Raw genomic sequence first — 17,568 nt, 5'->3', positions numbered from 1 at the left:
GAATATAAAACATAAGTGATTTCGTCGATAAGAAAATTTTTTTCGCTGAATTCTATTTATTTTTATTCAACAGCGCACATGTTGTCAAGTTATTTAAACTAGTGGCCGCATTTCAACTCGACTGATAGAATTCGATCAGTCAGTATAAATTTCAAATAAATTATTCAGGTACCTTACTTGTTACATCATAATTTTAGAGTTGTGATAATATGTTATAGAGTTTCATTTAAATATATGAGATAATTAACAACAATACACTGAAAAAATTTACCAACCTGCAAATGTGCATCTCTCATACACTGGCCAGCCTCAAAACGAATTGCCAAACCGAAGTCAGCAATACAAGCAGTAAGATCAGACTTTAATAGCACATTGCGAGAATTCAAATCACGATGAGCTATACTAGGTTTTGAAAGATTTGGAATTTCCATATGTAGATGAGCTAAACCTTGAGCAATACCAATACAAATTTTTAATAAATCTATCCACTGTATATCATATGCATGAAGATAATCATATACGCTGCCTAATGGATGATATTCTGTTACTAACCAATACTCTAGTTTATCTTCACCAATAGAATTATCCACAATGACCTACATATAGGTTTAAAAAACACATAAGAATACAAATTATATACGAAATTAGTGAAATAACCAAACAACTGAATATACAGTTATACAAGATATACTGAATTTATCTTCATTTATCCAACTAAAGATCTGTACAAGATGTGTGATGATTCTTGTGTCTAAACCTCTGAACTTTGTCGTCAATACATATCAGACATACGCAACACGTGGCCTAACCATCTCAGTCGATGTAGGTTCACAACCTCATCAACTGATTTACCATTATCCCCTAATACCATGCGTCTGACCTCACTATTACTTACCTGGTGATCCCAGCAGATGCGAGCAATATTTCTAAGACATCTGTAATCAAATACTAGTAACTTACGAGTATCCTCTACCATTAATGGTCACGTTTCGCAGCCGCAAAGTAAAACAGAACTGTCTTAGGACTACTTCAGCATCTCAAACTAGATAAGTCTAGTGGTTTTGACGATATTCAACCTGAGATTACGAAAGCACCGAGAATATAATTACTGAAACTCTGACAATACTCTTTGATACGTAATTGAGGCAGTTTAAACCCCCAATAGACTGAAATGACACAATTATTAGTCTGATTTACAAAACGGGAAGTAGACTTAGTTAGTAAACATCGACCAGTTAGTCTAACCAGTGAAGTCAAACTAATGGAAAATGTTATTCTGATGGCTATTATAAACTACATCGCAGGGAATAATATTTTATCCAGCGAACATGGTTTTAGGGAAGGCCTATCATGCCTGACAAATCTGCTCACTGCAAGAGAAGATTGAGGTACAGAAAAAGAGAAATATTCCGGTAGATGCAATTTTCGTACATCTAAGTAAAGCCTTTGACAAGGTCTCTCACCTAAGTCTTAAATTAAAACTGAAAAGTTTTTGGATCCATTATGAAATCATAAAGTGGATAAGTGACTTTCTGAACGATAGAAGACAATGGGTACGAGCGAATGGGGTTCTATTAACGTGGCAATCCATAAAAAGTGGAAGTCACCAAGTTAAAATCCTCGGCCCCCTTCTTTTCTACTTTATGTGAATGACTTACCAACTGTAGCAAAGTCGCCTATTCCACTCTTTGCAGATAACAAAGAGTTAGAGATCCATACACAGTATGTCAGATAGAATAATAATACAGGATGACCTGAATTCACTAGTTGAACGGATGGGCAGGTGGCCTCTAGAATTTAACTCTAACAAGAGTGTGGTGATGCAAATAAATAACTGTAACAATTCATATCGCTACACAATATGTGGAGTTGTGTTACCTAAAGTAACGAACTCAAAACTACGAGTAACAACACGACTTTCGTTGCCAAAGGCTTCAAGGTCTGATGGACTATTTGTAAGTCATTTCATTACTTGGACGAAGAAATGTTTAAGGTATTATACCCGATTGTTTGTGAGGCAGGACTTGAAATATGTAATTCAAGCAGTAGGTCCTTGTTTTAAGTATGAGACGGATGTGCTAGAATAAGTTCGACGGCGAAAGACTAAAATAGCGAAAAGTCTCTCTGGCCTTTCCTATGAAAACAAACTGAGACACCTCGACTTATCCACCCCCAATCCCCTGGTACTGCCGAGAGTGGGGAGAGTCAGTTCTCCCTCTCGAAATGCCCTCACATCACAGCCACTACCAGGGAAGTATTACTCAATACCCTCTCACGGTGGGAGTGTTGTTTACGAAAGTGAGAGGACGAAAAGCGAATGTCCGGCACTTTAACCGGGTTGGTCAATACATAGGACCCACCTAGGGGATTTGGAAAACCCTGATTCAAAACCAATGGTGCACATGGGCTCCAGTATCCTGAGGGAACAAATGGCATATGAACCTGTTGTTGGTCACTAGTTACTATGGAACTGCATTCTCTTACGTTGCTCCACTGCCCTGTGAATTAGACCTTTAGGTCAAATGCTCGGGTGTGGCCTCCTAAGGAAACCACTTGTTTCGGTTTGGGCAACCGGGCAGCATCCCAGCCCTTAAAAAACAAATCAATGATAACTGCTACTGGCCTTATTGTTATTGTGTGGCGCATATGTATTTGGTGCCCCCATGTACCAATGTTTATGTGTTCAAATAAATAAATATACTTAAACACATATTGATACAGATTGCATTGAATTATTCGGTAATAAAAAGCGCCCTTAATTTTAAATATCTATTTATGTGATGATAGGAGCTATATATACGGTAATTACTTAATGTGATTTTAAGAGAATTTGAAAGCTCTATAATACGACCTAGCATAGCCAAAATTTCGTTTTGGTAAACTTCAAAATATTATTCAGAAATAATAGAGTAATGATTTCATTCAGTCATTCGAAAACTTTAATTTGACTTAACAGCTCTTCTATATAAGTCAAAGTTAAATCAAATATTTCTTTTTGAAGATAGCAAAATATCTCACCAAAATGCCTTAACACTAACCGTTTGAGATGTTCTATACGAAGCAGTTAGTTTTTAGGCATATATAATAGCCGCTCAATTAGACAAGTAAAGGGATACTAAAAATGACATCAGACAATAGAGGTGTAGTAAATGAACTGCAAATGAAACCTGAGTGCCGTAGGTGACTTGATATTAGTATAGAGCTATCCTGCGGAAACAAATGGCGTATGAACCAATCGTTGGTCACCGGCTACCATGGGACTGCATCTCCTCACGATGCTCCACTGCCTTGTGGGTTAGACCTTTAGGTCAAAGGCTCGTGGTGTGGCCCCCTAAGAAAACCACCTGCTTCGGTCTGGGCACCCGGGCAGTATCACAGCCCACACACAAATGATGAACTGTCTAAATTTATGGAAACTACTTTTCTTGCTTCGACTAACAATCAAATGATTCACATTATTATTATTATTATTATTATTATTATTATTATTATTATCGTTATTATTACTGATATTGATATTATTATTATTACTATTATTATTATAATAATTATTATTATTTGCTACGTCATTATTCACCCTCCTTTATTCCCACTCTGTCTATCCTCACTTTTCGACTTATGCAGCAGCTCACCTATGGCGGAAACTCGTTTCTATTTAAACGTTCTCGAGTCACTATCCGGTTAAAAATTGTATGCTACCACCAAATACGAATACTGAAGCAGTTTTCCTAAAACTACGTGCACCATTCGAACTGGCCGCCTTCAACGTTCGCACACTTATGCAGGTCGGACAACAGATAGAGCTGGCTATTTCTTTAGAAAGTGTTAATATCGACGTTAGTTGTCTATCCGAAACCCACATTCAGGACTCTGATGAAGCACTACAAATTCGCTCTCCATTTGTCGCTTCAAAAATCTTGTTTCATGTGCGTTTATCCGGGGACCTCGTGGCATCTTCGTCTGGTCTGACTGGCGTTGGTGTCGCACTAAGCGCTAGGGCTGAGGCAGCACTAATCGATTGGATCCCCATTAACAGTCGGTTATGTGCTGTTAGATTAGAGAGTTCCATCAAATTGAGAAGAAATCAGCGTGAGAAACGATGTCTTTCCGTTATCTCCGCCTATGCCGCAGCAGATTGCAGCCCGGATGCAATCAAGGATGAGTTTTACCACCAGTTATCTGTTCTTCTCCGGAAAGTGCGTTCGACAGATATTGTAGTACTAGTCGGAGACTTGAATGCTCAGGTCGGGCGTCTAGGCACAGAAGAGAGTCGTTTAGGTGGTCGATGGGGACTTGTTGGTCGCAGGTCAGATAACGGGGACCGTCTACTGCAACTTTGCACAGACCACAACCTGTTTCTGGCTAGCACTAACTTTCGGCACAGTCATCACCGATGTGCCACCTGGTGTCTTCCCTCTGCATCTCAAGCCTGGACTCAGATTGATCACATCGCGATCAGCTACCGCTGGCGTGGTTGTGTACAAGACTGCTGTTCCTTTTGGAGTACCTATCTGGACTCTGACCATGCCTTGATCTGCGCCAATCTTGCCTTACTTTTCAGTGGACAACGAAGTGACCGCCATCAACGGATTGATATTAGCAAGCTGGTTGCAACTTCTGTTGCAAGTAAGTATCGAACCGAGCTAGCCTCTAGGCTAGCTACCACTCCATCGAAAAGCATGGGTCAGCAGTGATTGCAATTGCATGACGCCATGAAAATGGAGAGTACAGTCAGTTTTGGGTTCGCGAAACGTCCCGATTATAAGCATTGGGTTTCGTCAGGCTCCTTACAACTCATCGAAGCCCGTCGGTCTACTCCGAGTGACCGTGAGTTTGACCATAAACGAAGGATGTTACGTAAGGAAATTGGGCAAAGCTTGCGTAAGGACCGAGAAGCCTGGTGGTCGGAGCGTGCTAATGAGCTGGAAGCAGCAGCTGCATCTGGTAACTACCGGAAGCTCTTCCAACTCATCCGAGCCACTGGCAGCAAGAAGTCTGGCGTGAGCGAAACAATCTGTGAGGATGACGGGATGCCAATCACTAACACCTATCGACGTCTTGGACGATGGGCAGAATTTTTCGAAGGGCAGTTCAACTGGCCTGCTGCTCCAGCAACATCGGTCAGACTGTCCTGCCCTACATGGCCGGTGACAACTGATCCACCAAATGAGGCGGAAGTCCGCAAAGTGCTCCAAAGGTTGAAACGCTACAAATCACCAGGCCCAAACGACTTACCTCCGGCCCTTATTAAAGATGATGGTGACTTTCTGACTAAGGAACTAACGACGATGTTTACAAAAGTTTAGGAGCTAGAGAGTGTACCAACGTCATGGAATGAGTCGATAGTTGTCCCTATCTTTAAAAAGGGTTCACGTCGTTCCTGTAACAACTATCGGGGGATAAGTCTACTTCCGATTGCGTCCAAGCTATTGGCTTCCGTCACACTTCGTAGGTTGTTCAAAACCCGAGAAAGATTGACTTGCGAGGAGCAGGCTGGTTTTCGTTCTGGTCGAGGATGTATTGATCATATCTTCACCCCCCGCCAAATGTTAGAACACCGCCATACTTATCACAGGCCAACAATCGTAGTGTTTCTTGACATTAGGGCTGCCTTCGATTCGTTGGACAGGGCTGTTCTCTGGGATTGTCTATTGAAGAAGGATGTGCCTGAGAAGTTTATTAACATCCTAAAAGCCCTATATACAAACACCTCAGGCAGAGTGAGGGCATACAACCACCTCTCTCCATTGTTCCATTCGAGCAGTGGGGTTAGGCAGGGTTGCCAAATCTCACCATTCCTCTTCAACTTTGCCATCGATGACATTCTGGAAACAGCTCTGATGGATGTAAGTAATGGCGGTGTGGATCTGTTGCCTGGAGAAAGACTTCTCGACCTTGAGTATGCGGACGATATTGTCTTACTGTGCGATAATGCCCAAGGCATGCAATCCACACTTAATCAGTTGGCAATCAGTGTCCGTAGGTATGGTATGTGCTTTGCACCTTCGAAGTGCAAAGTACTTCTACAAGACTGGCAGGATTCTAATCCTGTACTCACCCTGGATGGTGAGCAGATAGAAGTAGTCGAGAAGTTCGTGTATCTGGGTAGCTGCATAAGTGCTGGTGGGGGTGTGAGTGATGAGATCAATGCACGAATAGTGAAAGCCAGAGCGGCTTATGCCAATCTGGGCCACCTTTGGCGCCTTCGTGATGTTGGTCTGGCTGTAAAAGGTCGGATCTACAACGCGTCAGTGAGAGCATTTTTGCTCTATGCTTGTGAAACCTGGTCTCTCCGAGTTGAGGATGTTAGACGACTCTCTGTGTCTGATCATCGTTGTCTCCGAAGGATTGATGACATCCAGTGGCAACACCATGTCAGTAATGCAGAGGTTCGGCATCGTGTGTTCGGGCACAAAGATGATAATGCCATTGGTATCACCATCTTGAAACACCGACTTCGGTGGCTTGGGCATGTTCTACGAATGTCGTCCCAGAGAATTTACTTTCTTCATAAAAAGTAGTTGTTTCTTCCTTAACTGAAAGATTTCTTCTGATTGTACCTTTCCATTTCCCCCATTATTACCATTATTATTATTACTCTGCCTTACACTAACCTGGTCGTTATTATTCTTTTTTTCTTTTACGCTCCTTGCCTTTTTTTCTCTTCGAATTCCCATTGTTTTGTGTGGCGCATATATATTTGGTGGCCTTTTGTACCAATATTTATGTTTTCAAATAAATAAATAAATAAGAGCTAATAATTTGTGTTTTGGCAAGTCGTCTCATATCATCCCTACTTACTTTCTGTGAATGATTTCAAAGACTTTTCTGGGTAGTCATACATTATATTAACTGAAATAAACTATGAAAACATCAAAAAATGATTATTTAACTAACCTGGTCTGCACCATAATATTGTAGAATATTGATATGTTCCAAACCTGGAACATTAAAAAGTGCAACTTCTGTTTCCCAACTACGTTTCTCATTTGACGTGAATACTTTTATAGCTACATCGATTTCTTTTTTGTTCTTATTTAATGATAATTGTGATGAATTTAGATTAAAATCGTTCTGATCATCCGGTGAAGAAAATCGACCGAGCCATACTTGGCCAAAACGTCCGTGAGCTTTTAACTCAACTTTCTTTATGAATGAGCACAACTAATATACGAGTAAGAATTCATAAAACCAAAGCGATTTTTATATTTGTTGAGTTTGAAGTTAACGCAATAATGCAATCGCTAAGTGTCAGTTACACTAATAATTCATCATAGAAAATAATTGAGAAATGAAGTGAACAGACAAATGGGACCATATTTCTAGAAACATAGGATATTGACTTAATATATCAGCGAACTATTGAGAAACCATGGTTCAAGACTATTCAAGTCTTTGTCACCGATATGCACCGGGAATCACGAAAAATGCATACACGTTTTCGGTTTTAGATCACCTAATAGTTACAATTGAGCTAATCAATTAATCGTTTCAATAACCGGTGCACAGAATGATTTCTACGTTGCAATCGGTGAACATGACAAAACAAGTATTATTTGAACTTATTCAATCTATGAGTACCAGTATCGCAGTTTTTTATCGCTAGAATGAACCATACAGTGAACGTAACTTAATCAACGAGGATTTTATTTCGTGATATTTTTCTAAATGCTATCCGGCCGTTCCTGCTACCTTGACGTGGTGCTTGGTGCTTGCTTATCGTGATGAAGCAATCGGGTTATACTGGCTGGAGCAAGCGTTCCTCAAGGTCCTACAATGTCAGGAAGGTCGGTTGAAGAATGGTAAGACTAAAATCAGCAAACCCAAGGTCCGAGGGAGAAGTCATACTACTGACTGTACAGAGATGTGACGGCAGTAAAGTGTTTCCTTCAGAGCAGCATAACAGCGAAGCTGCGTTCCTACAAAGGAAATTTGGGGTTAGATAAGGTCGACCCTAAAAATGCACACCTCACCATATCCCATGAATTTCCGTCTCCAGCGCTAAGGTCTCAACAAGTACGGAGCTAACACAGAAATTACCCACAAAAAGGTCGTGTGTGACTGACCTCAAGCAGTCGTCTCTTGGGCACTGCGGTCATGCTCTTAGGTCACTAAAACCAACTCTAACCCAATTTCCGTTTCAGATACCTCTAGAACTCTTCCACTATGTGGACAACCGGGAAGTGATAACCATCCTTCTACCTCTAACAGTGCTCAAGACCCCTGGTATTCACAATCAATTTCCTTCTTCAATTCCTATTATTCCTTCTACCTCAACTATTAACTCGAAACTTCCTCCTCAAGTGTCATCATGGCCAACGATTCTAGTGCGCAAAACACTGTTCCAGGTCTACTGAAACCTCGCTCCAAACTACACATGAGACTTTAACGTACATACCCTATGTCATATCGGCCAGCAGGTCTCCTTGGCTAAAACCCTAGAATCTCGTACTATTGATGTATGCTGTGTCACCGAAGCACACATAAAGGATCCTACTGTAGTCATTCACTCGACCTTGGTGGGTGTATGCATAGCACTAAGTATGAGGGCTGAACAAGCACTTTTAGAATTGATCTCTGTTAACTCACCTATACGCAGTCCAGTAAAACAGCTCCGTAAAAACTCCGAAGGATAGGAACAGACGTCATTGCCTTTTTGTCGTTTCTGACTACGCTTCTACTGATTGCAGCCCGAATGAAGTGAAAGACTAATTTTACAGAACGTTTTCTGCAAAAAGCTAAACACCCCGACATAATACTCGTGGCATGTGACTTTAATGCCAAAGAGGGTAGCTTAAACCAAACAAAGAGATATTTAGGTGGGCTACTCCGGCTCAGCGAACAGATAATGGTGACTGTCTGCTGCAAATATACTCAGACAATCGTGTATTTATAACAAGCACTAATTTTAAGCATAAGGAGAGACATCGTCTAACATGGCGACCCCTTGCACCAAACCAATGATGGACTCAAATAGACCATATTGCCATCATTCATCGTTGGAGAGGCTCGATAGAAGGCCGTCACTCGTTCTTGAATACCTGTTTGGACTACGATCATGCACTAATACGAACACGCATTTGCTTGCGCCTCACTGAACTCAAACAAATACATTAAGAAGACCCATTAGAATTTAACTTAGTGACGAGAAAGCCAAAAGTAGATTCCAGGAACAAATGAGTCCATTGTTGGGTGATTCATGAAATGAGGCCGATCCAGATGTTGCTTGCAAAGATACACAAACAGATGTGAAAACAGCAGAAACATCTATTAGTGATTCGAACCAAAGGGTTACAAAAAACCAATGGATTTCTACTAAGTCCATTGCACTGATGGATTCTCGTAAACTCATCCCATCAGGCTCTGAACACGATGAAGAACGAAAACAAATCAGATCTAGGTTAACCAAAAGTCTAAGGAACGACCGTGATCAGTGGTGGGCAACGAAAGCAAAAGAGATGGAAAAGGCAGAAGTTGTAGGTAACACAAGATAGCTTTTCAGACTAATGAAAGAAACTGGAACTAAAAAGTCAAGTGTAAGTGATACTATCTCGGAAAAAGAAGATACCAGATGTTTAGAACGATGGGCGGAACACTTTAAGAAGCAGTTCGGCTGGACTTCAACTACTTTACAACTACCCATCATTCCCAGACAGTGTGAATGGAACATTGAAGTAGGTTCTCCCCCCCCCACCGACTTTAACTGAAGTTTAAAAGGTTATAGCTAATCTGAAATGAGGAAAAGCAGTTGGTTCAAATGGATTGGCTCTAGAAGTCTTTAAGTATGGTGATCCAGTTCTAGCGATTAGGTTGACTAATATTTTAGCTAAAATCTGGGAGTTGGACGTAATCCCATCTGACTGGTCACAATCACTTATTGTCCCAATATATAAAAAGGGGTCAAATCATCCTGTGACAACCATAGGGGGATTAGTTTGACTAACATAGTATCTAAAATACTAGCCTCAGCAATTATCGCGCGCCTAACAAAGATTCGTGTACTGCAAACACGAGAAAATCAGGCTGCCTTCAGACCTGGTTGTGGCTGTACCGACCACATATTCACCATTCGTCAAGTTTTAGAACACAGGCATACTCATAGGCGTCCGAAAATGAGTTTTTCTTTACTTAAAAGCAGCACTTTACTTTGTAGACCGAGAGGGTCCGTGGCAGTGTGTCATTGGAAGGTGTACCTCAGAAGTATATAAACCTCGTGAGGGCTCTTTACTCGAACACTATCAGTAGAGTCCGAGCTTGTGGAGAACTGTCATCTGATGTTGCAACCTCAAGTGGTGTCCGGCAAAGCTGTCCACTATATCCATTTTTCTTTAAATTCATCATAGACGAACTGATGGAAATGACGTTCTCGTCGACTGAATTTTCAGGAATTGATATCGTTCGAGGAGGTCCACTTATCGACCAAGAATATGCAGATGACGGAGCACTGTTTAGCGAAGACACTGGTAAAGTGCAGAGTCTCATGGAAGCACTGAAAAACAGCGCCAGGATGTCTACAATGTGTTTCTCCCCCTTTGAATGCAAATTGTTCCTTCAAGACATGCCTGCTTCAACACCCGAGCTAACGATAAAGAGTGAAGAAGTCTAAGGCGTCAACAACTTCACTTATCTCGGAAGTCTGATCAGCCCTAATGGGTTGATGTCTGACGGAATCTCTACCCGGATTCAAAAAGCTCGTTTGGCTTTTGCCAACTTACGTCACTTATAGCAAAGGCGAGATATCCGTCTCAACCAAGGGACCAGTATACATACAAATCATGCGGCGCATATATATTCGGTGCCTCTTTGTACCAATATTTATGTGTTCAAATAAATAACCAGTATACCACACAGCAGTTCGTTCTGTTTTACTTTGCGGCTGCGAAACGTGACCATTAATGGTAGAGGATACTCGTAAGTTACTAGTATTTGATTACAGATGTCTTAGAAATATTGCTCGCATCTGCTGGGATCACCAGGTAAGTAATAGTGAGGTCAGACGCATGGTATTAGGGGATAATGGTAAATCAGTTGATGAGGTTGTGAACCTACATCGACTGAGATGGTTAGGCCACGTGTTGCGTATGTCTGAACACCGATGACCACGACGCGCAATGCTGACTAGTGTTGGAGACGGTTGGAAGAAATTTAAGAGCGTCCAAATCAAAACGTGACATCATTCCATGAGGTCACTAACTTCTGATCTGAGCCATGTTGTTAGATGCAGACTATTTGGTTGGGGTCCGCGCGACTATCGTAACCAATGGTTCGAGACTCTGTGTGACGGCTTAGAATCAATCACAATGGCGTAGGTGTATACACTCTTTGTTTTCCCTGAAACCGTGAGATTAGAATTATGTTGTTGCTTTTCTTTCTACGAACTGATTCTTTCTCTCTGTATCATATTTTTATATGCAATCTTTGTTTTATATATTAGTATCATTTAAGTATCTGCTTCTGCGAATTTGGTGTTCACTGTGTTGTGCTAGTGAGGTATGGCAACTTGGACCGATGCATATATGTGCCTGGTTCTACATTGTAGGTGACGGACTGAAACACTGCTTTGTTCTATGCCGAATCGAATCAATAATCGATGGTCCCATCTAGTTACCCTATATTTTCAGGGAAATTAGCCTCAACCTTCCTACCTTTTTCTTCTCAAATCAGGTCTAGCACAATTATCCTCCTATATGTTTAAACTTACATATGTCAATAAACTTCATTGAACCATTTGTCTTCATTAACTAAAACTTTGCACTGAACAATATCTATTTAGACGTTATACCATGCGCTATAAATGGTACGGGGGCGTGTATACACGAATACACTCAACAGACCCACGGTGCGGGCAAACGCGAAGTGATAACCATCCGCATACTTCTAACAGCACTCAAGACCACTGACTGACTCTTAACAGACTGATATTGTTACTTTTCAATGGTTGTTTCAATCATATAACAAAAACAATACACACTTGTCCTGTGAACATAATATTTGGTCGGAAAATGCAATCAACATGGAACGACAATCTAACATCAGAATAAATATATCAAAGAATCTTTTGAATAAAACTAACCTCAATACATTCACTAGATAACCATCGGAGACCTGTTATTGGATGTTTAGATAAACTGTTCATTCCAAAATACTCATTTTGAGCAACTGATCCATTGGAAATATCATCTTTGACTGTATGACCACGTGTACACACAGAAAAGCAATGCAAAGGACTATACAAGTCAGACAACTTCCCGCAGTGTGTACAAGTTTTATGCTTCCATGAGAACCGCATGCTCTTTACAAGATGAACTATGAAACAAATTTAGAATACCTACCTGTTTTAGACGACACACACGACATCGAGGAAAAAATAGAGCAAAAACGGAGAATATCAAGATTAAAAACAAGCCAATAATTATCGGAGCTGTGATTATCAGAGTAAGGAAGCTATTCGTATGTTGTATATCAAAACTTTGCCTTGGTAGTGGAGTATTTCCGAGTGGTCTTGAGTTCTGGATAAAAAAGGGATCTAACCCTGTCATAAGCAAGGATCTGTTGACTTGAGCTAAATAAAAAGAGTAAGGATAATAAATGAAATTCGCTCGAAAGCAAACGTAAAGGTTGCATTATATGGGCTTGAAATATATAAACCACTTAATAATTTCTTTACTGTTTTGGATCATAATGAGCCATCATGGGAACAGATCAGCCAAAAATGAGATCAATTTAAAGGTGAGTAGTATTCATGATAAGCTATCTACTACGTTTGACTTTAAGAGATGTGGCCGTAGTAGAATTTTAGGATGAATGGGCATTTCTATGACACATATACCAAGAAACAAGAAAACGTTTCAGAATTTGACCTGAGATAAGTATGGAAACGGTTAATTAGCTGCATTCTTAAACATAGAACACACTGAACTAACGCTCACCAAGACCTCCAGATACATCTTGAACTTTTGTATTGTTCACGATCCAAAATATTTCAAGATGAAGCTTCAGTGTGCTTAGGGTGAAATAACCCACTGAATCCAAACTCCAGACTTGAAATAGCCCCCTAACGCCAAGACGCGATCGCTAAAACTTTAATTACTTCATACTAGCTCGAAACAAAGACACGGCTTGACAGATGGTTTTATTGGAATTTCAGTATATTGACGGGGACGTTTTTGCATATAAGCAGATGGGAAGCCCAAGGCAAGCTCCAGATACTACAACAGTAGTCCACTAGACAGGTCAAGAAACTTCGTAGACGTAGGAAAAAGCAGTACAGTATGGTTATCTCGACAGGCTTTGAACAGTACGAATCCATTTATAGTAAGACTAGGAATGCGTGCAAACCGTTGATAAGTAAGGCTAGACATTTATGCGAAAAATAATTGATTATGGATTGTGAAGATAGCAAAAAATGTTTCTCGTATATAAAAGAAGAGAACTCAGAGAAGTGATGCAATCCTACAACTTTTGGTACAAGAAAATCAGTTGGTATTGACAAGAGATGATACCAAAAAAGCAGTCTTATCAGAATAAATTTGTATAGCGTTTTCTACAGACGATGGTGGAAAACCAAAAATTTATTATGATAAAGACGGATTGCCGATGGCACTCGATCAGTCACCTAAAACGTAGAACCAGGCACATATATGCATCGGTCCAAGTTGCCATACCTCACTAGCACAACACAATGAACACCAAATTCGCAGAAGCAGATACTTAAATGATACTAATATATAAAACAAAGATTGCATATAAAAATATGATACAGAGAGAAAGAATCAGTTCGTAGAAAGAAAAGTAACAACATAATTCTAATCTCACGGTTTCAGGGAAAACAAAGAGTGTATACACCTACGCCATTGTGATTGATTCTAAGCCGTCACACAGAGACTCGAACCATTGGTTACGATAGTCGCGCGGACCCCAACCAAATAGTCTGCATCTAACAACATGGCTCAGATCAGAAGTTAGTGACCTCATGGAATGATGTCACGTTTTGATTTGGACGCTCTTAAATTTCTTCCAACCGTCTCCAACACTAGTCAGCATTGCGCGTCGTGGTCATCGGTGTTCAGACATACGCAACACGTGGCCTAACCATCTCAGTCGATGTAGGTTCACAACCTCATCAACTGATTTACCATTATCCCCTAATACCATGCGTCTGACCTCACTATTACTTACCTGGTGATCCCAGCAGATGCGAGCAATATTTCTAAGACATCTGTAATCAAATACTAGTAACTTACGAGTATCCTCTACCATTAATGGTCACGTTTCGCAGCCGCAAAGTAAAACAGAACGAACTGCTGTGTGGTATACTGGTTATTTATTTGAACACATAAATATTGGTACAAAGAGGCACCGAATATATATGCGCCGCATGATTTGTATGTATACTGGTCCCTTGGTTGAGACGGATATCTCGCCTTTGCTATAAGTGACGTAAGTTGGCAAAAGCCAAACGAGCTTTTTGAATCCGGGTAGAGATTCCGTCAGACATCAACCCATTAGGGCTGATCAGACTTCCGAGATAAGTGAAGTTGTTGACGCCTTAGACTACTTCACTCCTTATCGATGGATCTTGCGATTATTGAGAAAAGAGCTGTCTTAGGACTACTTCAGCATCTCAAACTAGATAAGTCTAGTGGTTTTGACGATATTCAACCTGAGATTACGAAAGCACCGAGAATATAATTACTGAAACTCTGACAATACTCTTTGATACGTAATTGAGGCAGTTTAAACCCCCAATAGACTGAAATGACACAATTATTAGTCTGATTTACAAAACGGGAAGTAGACTTAGTTAGTAAACATCGACCAGTTAGTCTAACCAGTGAAGTCAAACTAATGGAAAATGTTATTCTGATGGCTATTATAAACTACATCGCAGGGAATAATATTTTATCCAGGGAACATGGTTTTAGGGAAGGCCTATCATGCCTGACAAATCTGCTCACTGCAAGAGAAGATTGAGGTACAGAAAAAGAGAAATATTCCGGTAGATGCAATTTTCGTACATCTAAGTAAAGCCTTTGACAAGGTCTCTCACCTAAGTCTTAAATTAAAACTGAAAAGTTTTTGGATCCATTATGAAATCATAAAGTGGATAAGTGACTTTCTGAACGATAGAAGACAATGGGTACGAGCGAATGGGGTTCTATTAACGTGGCAATCCGTAAAAAGTGGAAGTCACCAAGTTAAAATCCTCGGCCCCCTTCTTTTCTACTTTATGTGAATGACTTACCAACTGTAGCAAAGTCGCCTATTCCACTCTTTGCAGATAACAAAGAGTTAGAGATCCATACACAGTATGTCAGATAGAATAATAATACAGGATGACCTGAATTCACTAGTTGAACGGATGGGCAGGTGGCCTCTAGAATTTAACTCTAACAAGAGTGTGGTGATGCAAATAAATAACTGTAACAATTCATATCGCTACATAATATGTGGAGTTGTGTTACCTAAAGTAACGAACTCAAAACTACGAGTAACAACACGACTTTCGTTGCCAAAGGCTTCAAGGTCTGATGGACTATTTGTAAGTCATTTCATTACTTGGACGAAGAAATGTTTAAGGTATTATACCCGATTGTTTGTGAGGCAGGATTTGAAATATGTAATTCAAGCAGTAGGTCCTTGTTTTAAGTATGAGACGGATGTGCTAGAATAAGTTCGACGGCGAAAGACTAAAATAGCGAAAAGTCTCTCTGGCCTTTCCTATGAAAACAAACTGAGACACCTCGACTTATCCACCCCCAATCCCCTGGTACTGCCGAGAGTGGGGAGAGTCAGTTCTCCCTCTCGAAATGCCCTCACATCACAGCCACTACCAGGGAAGTCTTACTCAATACCCTCTCACGGTGGGAGTGTTGTTTACGAAAGTGAGAGGACGAAAAGCGAATGTCCGGCACTTTAACCGGGTTGGTCAATACATAGGACCCACCTAGGGGATTTGGAAAACCCTGATTCAAAACCAATGGTGCACATGGGCTCCAGTATCCTGAGGGAACAAATGGCATATGAACCTGTTGTTGGTCACTAGTTACTATGGAACTGCATTCTCTTACGTTGCTCCACTGCCCTGTGAATTAGACCTTTAGGTCAAATGCTCGGGTGTGGCCTCCTAAGGAAACCACTTGTTTCGGTTTGGGCAACCGGGCAGCATCCCAGCCCTTAAAAAACAAATCAATGATAACTGCTACTGGCCTTATTGTTATTGTGTGGCGCATATGTATTTGGTGCCCCCATGTACCAATGTTTATGTGTTCAAATAAATAAAAAATAAAGTTACATTACCGCAGATTACGAGATGATATAACATTTGCTTATCGTATACTGAACAATGACCTTGGTATTAATGTCTTGTCTTTTCATTCCGTATAGGACTGATCACCTAAGACGACATTCTAAGTTCAAAAACCGAGATCAAATCGCCTAAGTCAGGAGTTCCGTTTCTCACATGGCGTAGTGAACAACTGAAATCCTCTACCAGAACACGAAGTAGTAGCACCTTCTGTTAATATATTCAAAGCGAGATCCGATCTTCACAGCACTAAAAATTGCGAGGATTAATGTAGGTCTATTGTGCTATCCTTACTGCCGAAGACTAGTTGTCGTCGACGCAATAACAATTCTAAAGTGCTGTATTTGAAGCTGCAGTCTAAATGCTATCCAATTCCTTCAAAAATTCGTGTACATCAACATAATGGGATCATAAATAGAGAAGACAAATGATAACTCACAACTTCGTAATGCTTACTACTATTTCCCTACTACTGTGCATAAGATAGAGTTAATCACTAAATGATAAAATTTGTTTCCTAGACTCACTGGGAGGCGGCGATATTATGGTGTTATTATCTACACCATTGCAAAGAGGACCTTTGCAACAACAATTGGTAAACCCTTCTTTCGATTCAGATAAAAGATAACACAGTCCTGGCTCCTTAGGACAATCAGGATCCTAGAATGCGATTACATAAAGTACTGAATTTACATCCGGGGACCAATGCCAGCAATCTTGGATATGTTCAATGTGTTTATTAGATTCATTTTGCCATCGGAGTGACAATAAGCAGTGAGAGACATCACGATCGCACTTCTTTCTTCGATTCTCCCCACAGTTAGATGCTGACGGTGTACAATGACATTCCATTTACGTATGCAAATATGCACGTCGGGATATCATTACCATTATAAATAGATTTTAACGACTACCGTAGCGAACCAAACCATCGGTACCGCTTACTTCATCTCAATCCTCAATTCGGATACAGATTCAGATTTGTATAAAAAAGACGGAAACTCTACGGCCTATGCTATTCCTTTTCCAGTATGCTCCTGTGAATATCTAGCCTTCTCTTGAACGAGTCAGTTGGAGGAGCTGACATCACTGCTTCGTAACAAGTTCCAATAATTACTGACTCGGTGTGAAGGCCCTTATGCCACGAGTATATTGTTCATTCTAGGGTTTTATAGTCGCCTACTTTATTCTGTGAGATGTACCAATCTGGTGGGAAGATGAAGAGAGTATACATTAGGTCCAAAATCATTTCTTAGTATTCT

The 17,568-nt window shown here is 40.5% G+C and overlaps 1 protein-coding gene across 2 annotated transcripts in view; it reads right to left on the bottom strand.

Moving 5' to 3' along the window:
- ACVR2A_1 (Activin receptor type-2A) overlaps positions 1-17,256 on the bottom strand; it is a gene marked incomplete at its 5' end in the record, with an annotated part of 39,193 nt that extends 21,937 nt beyond the window's left edge. The window contains 6 exons of one of the 2 annotated variants that reach the window (XM_035730098.2): positions 276-596; positions 6,898-7,164; positions 12,074-12,292; positions 12,333-12,562; positions 16,834-16,966; positions 17,000-17,158. In XM_035730098.2, coding sequence (XP_035589265.1) covers positions 276-596; positions 6,898-7,164; positions 12,074-12,292; positions 12,333-12,562; positions 16,834-16,966; positions 17,000-17,158 — 1,329 coding nt within the window. Of the gene's footprint in view, positions 1-275; positions 597-6,897; positions 12,293-12,332; positions 12,563-16,833; positions 16,967-16,999 lie in introns of both variants that reach the window. The other variant, XM_051215603.1, reaches the window with a different exon arrangement.
- Between the last annotated feature and the right edge of the window lie 312 nt (positions 17,257-17,568).

The sequence above is a fragment of the Schistosoma haematobium genome, chromosome 4, assembly GCF_000699445.3.
Source record: "Schistosoma haematobium chromosome 4, whole genome shotgun sequence".
In the NCBI taxonomy this organism is placed as follows: domain Eukaryota; kingdom Metazoa; phylum Platyhelminthes; class Trematoda; order Strigeidida; family Schistosomatidae; genus Schistosoma; species Schistosoma haematobium.
Note: the sequence above shows the minus strand (reverse complement) of the source record. Positions and strands in the feature narration are given on the sequence as shown.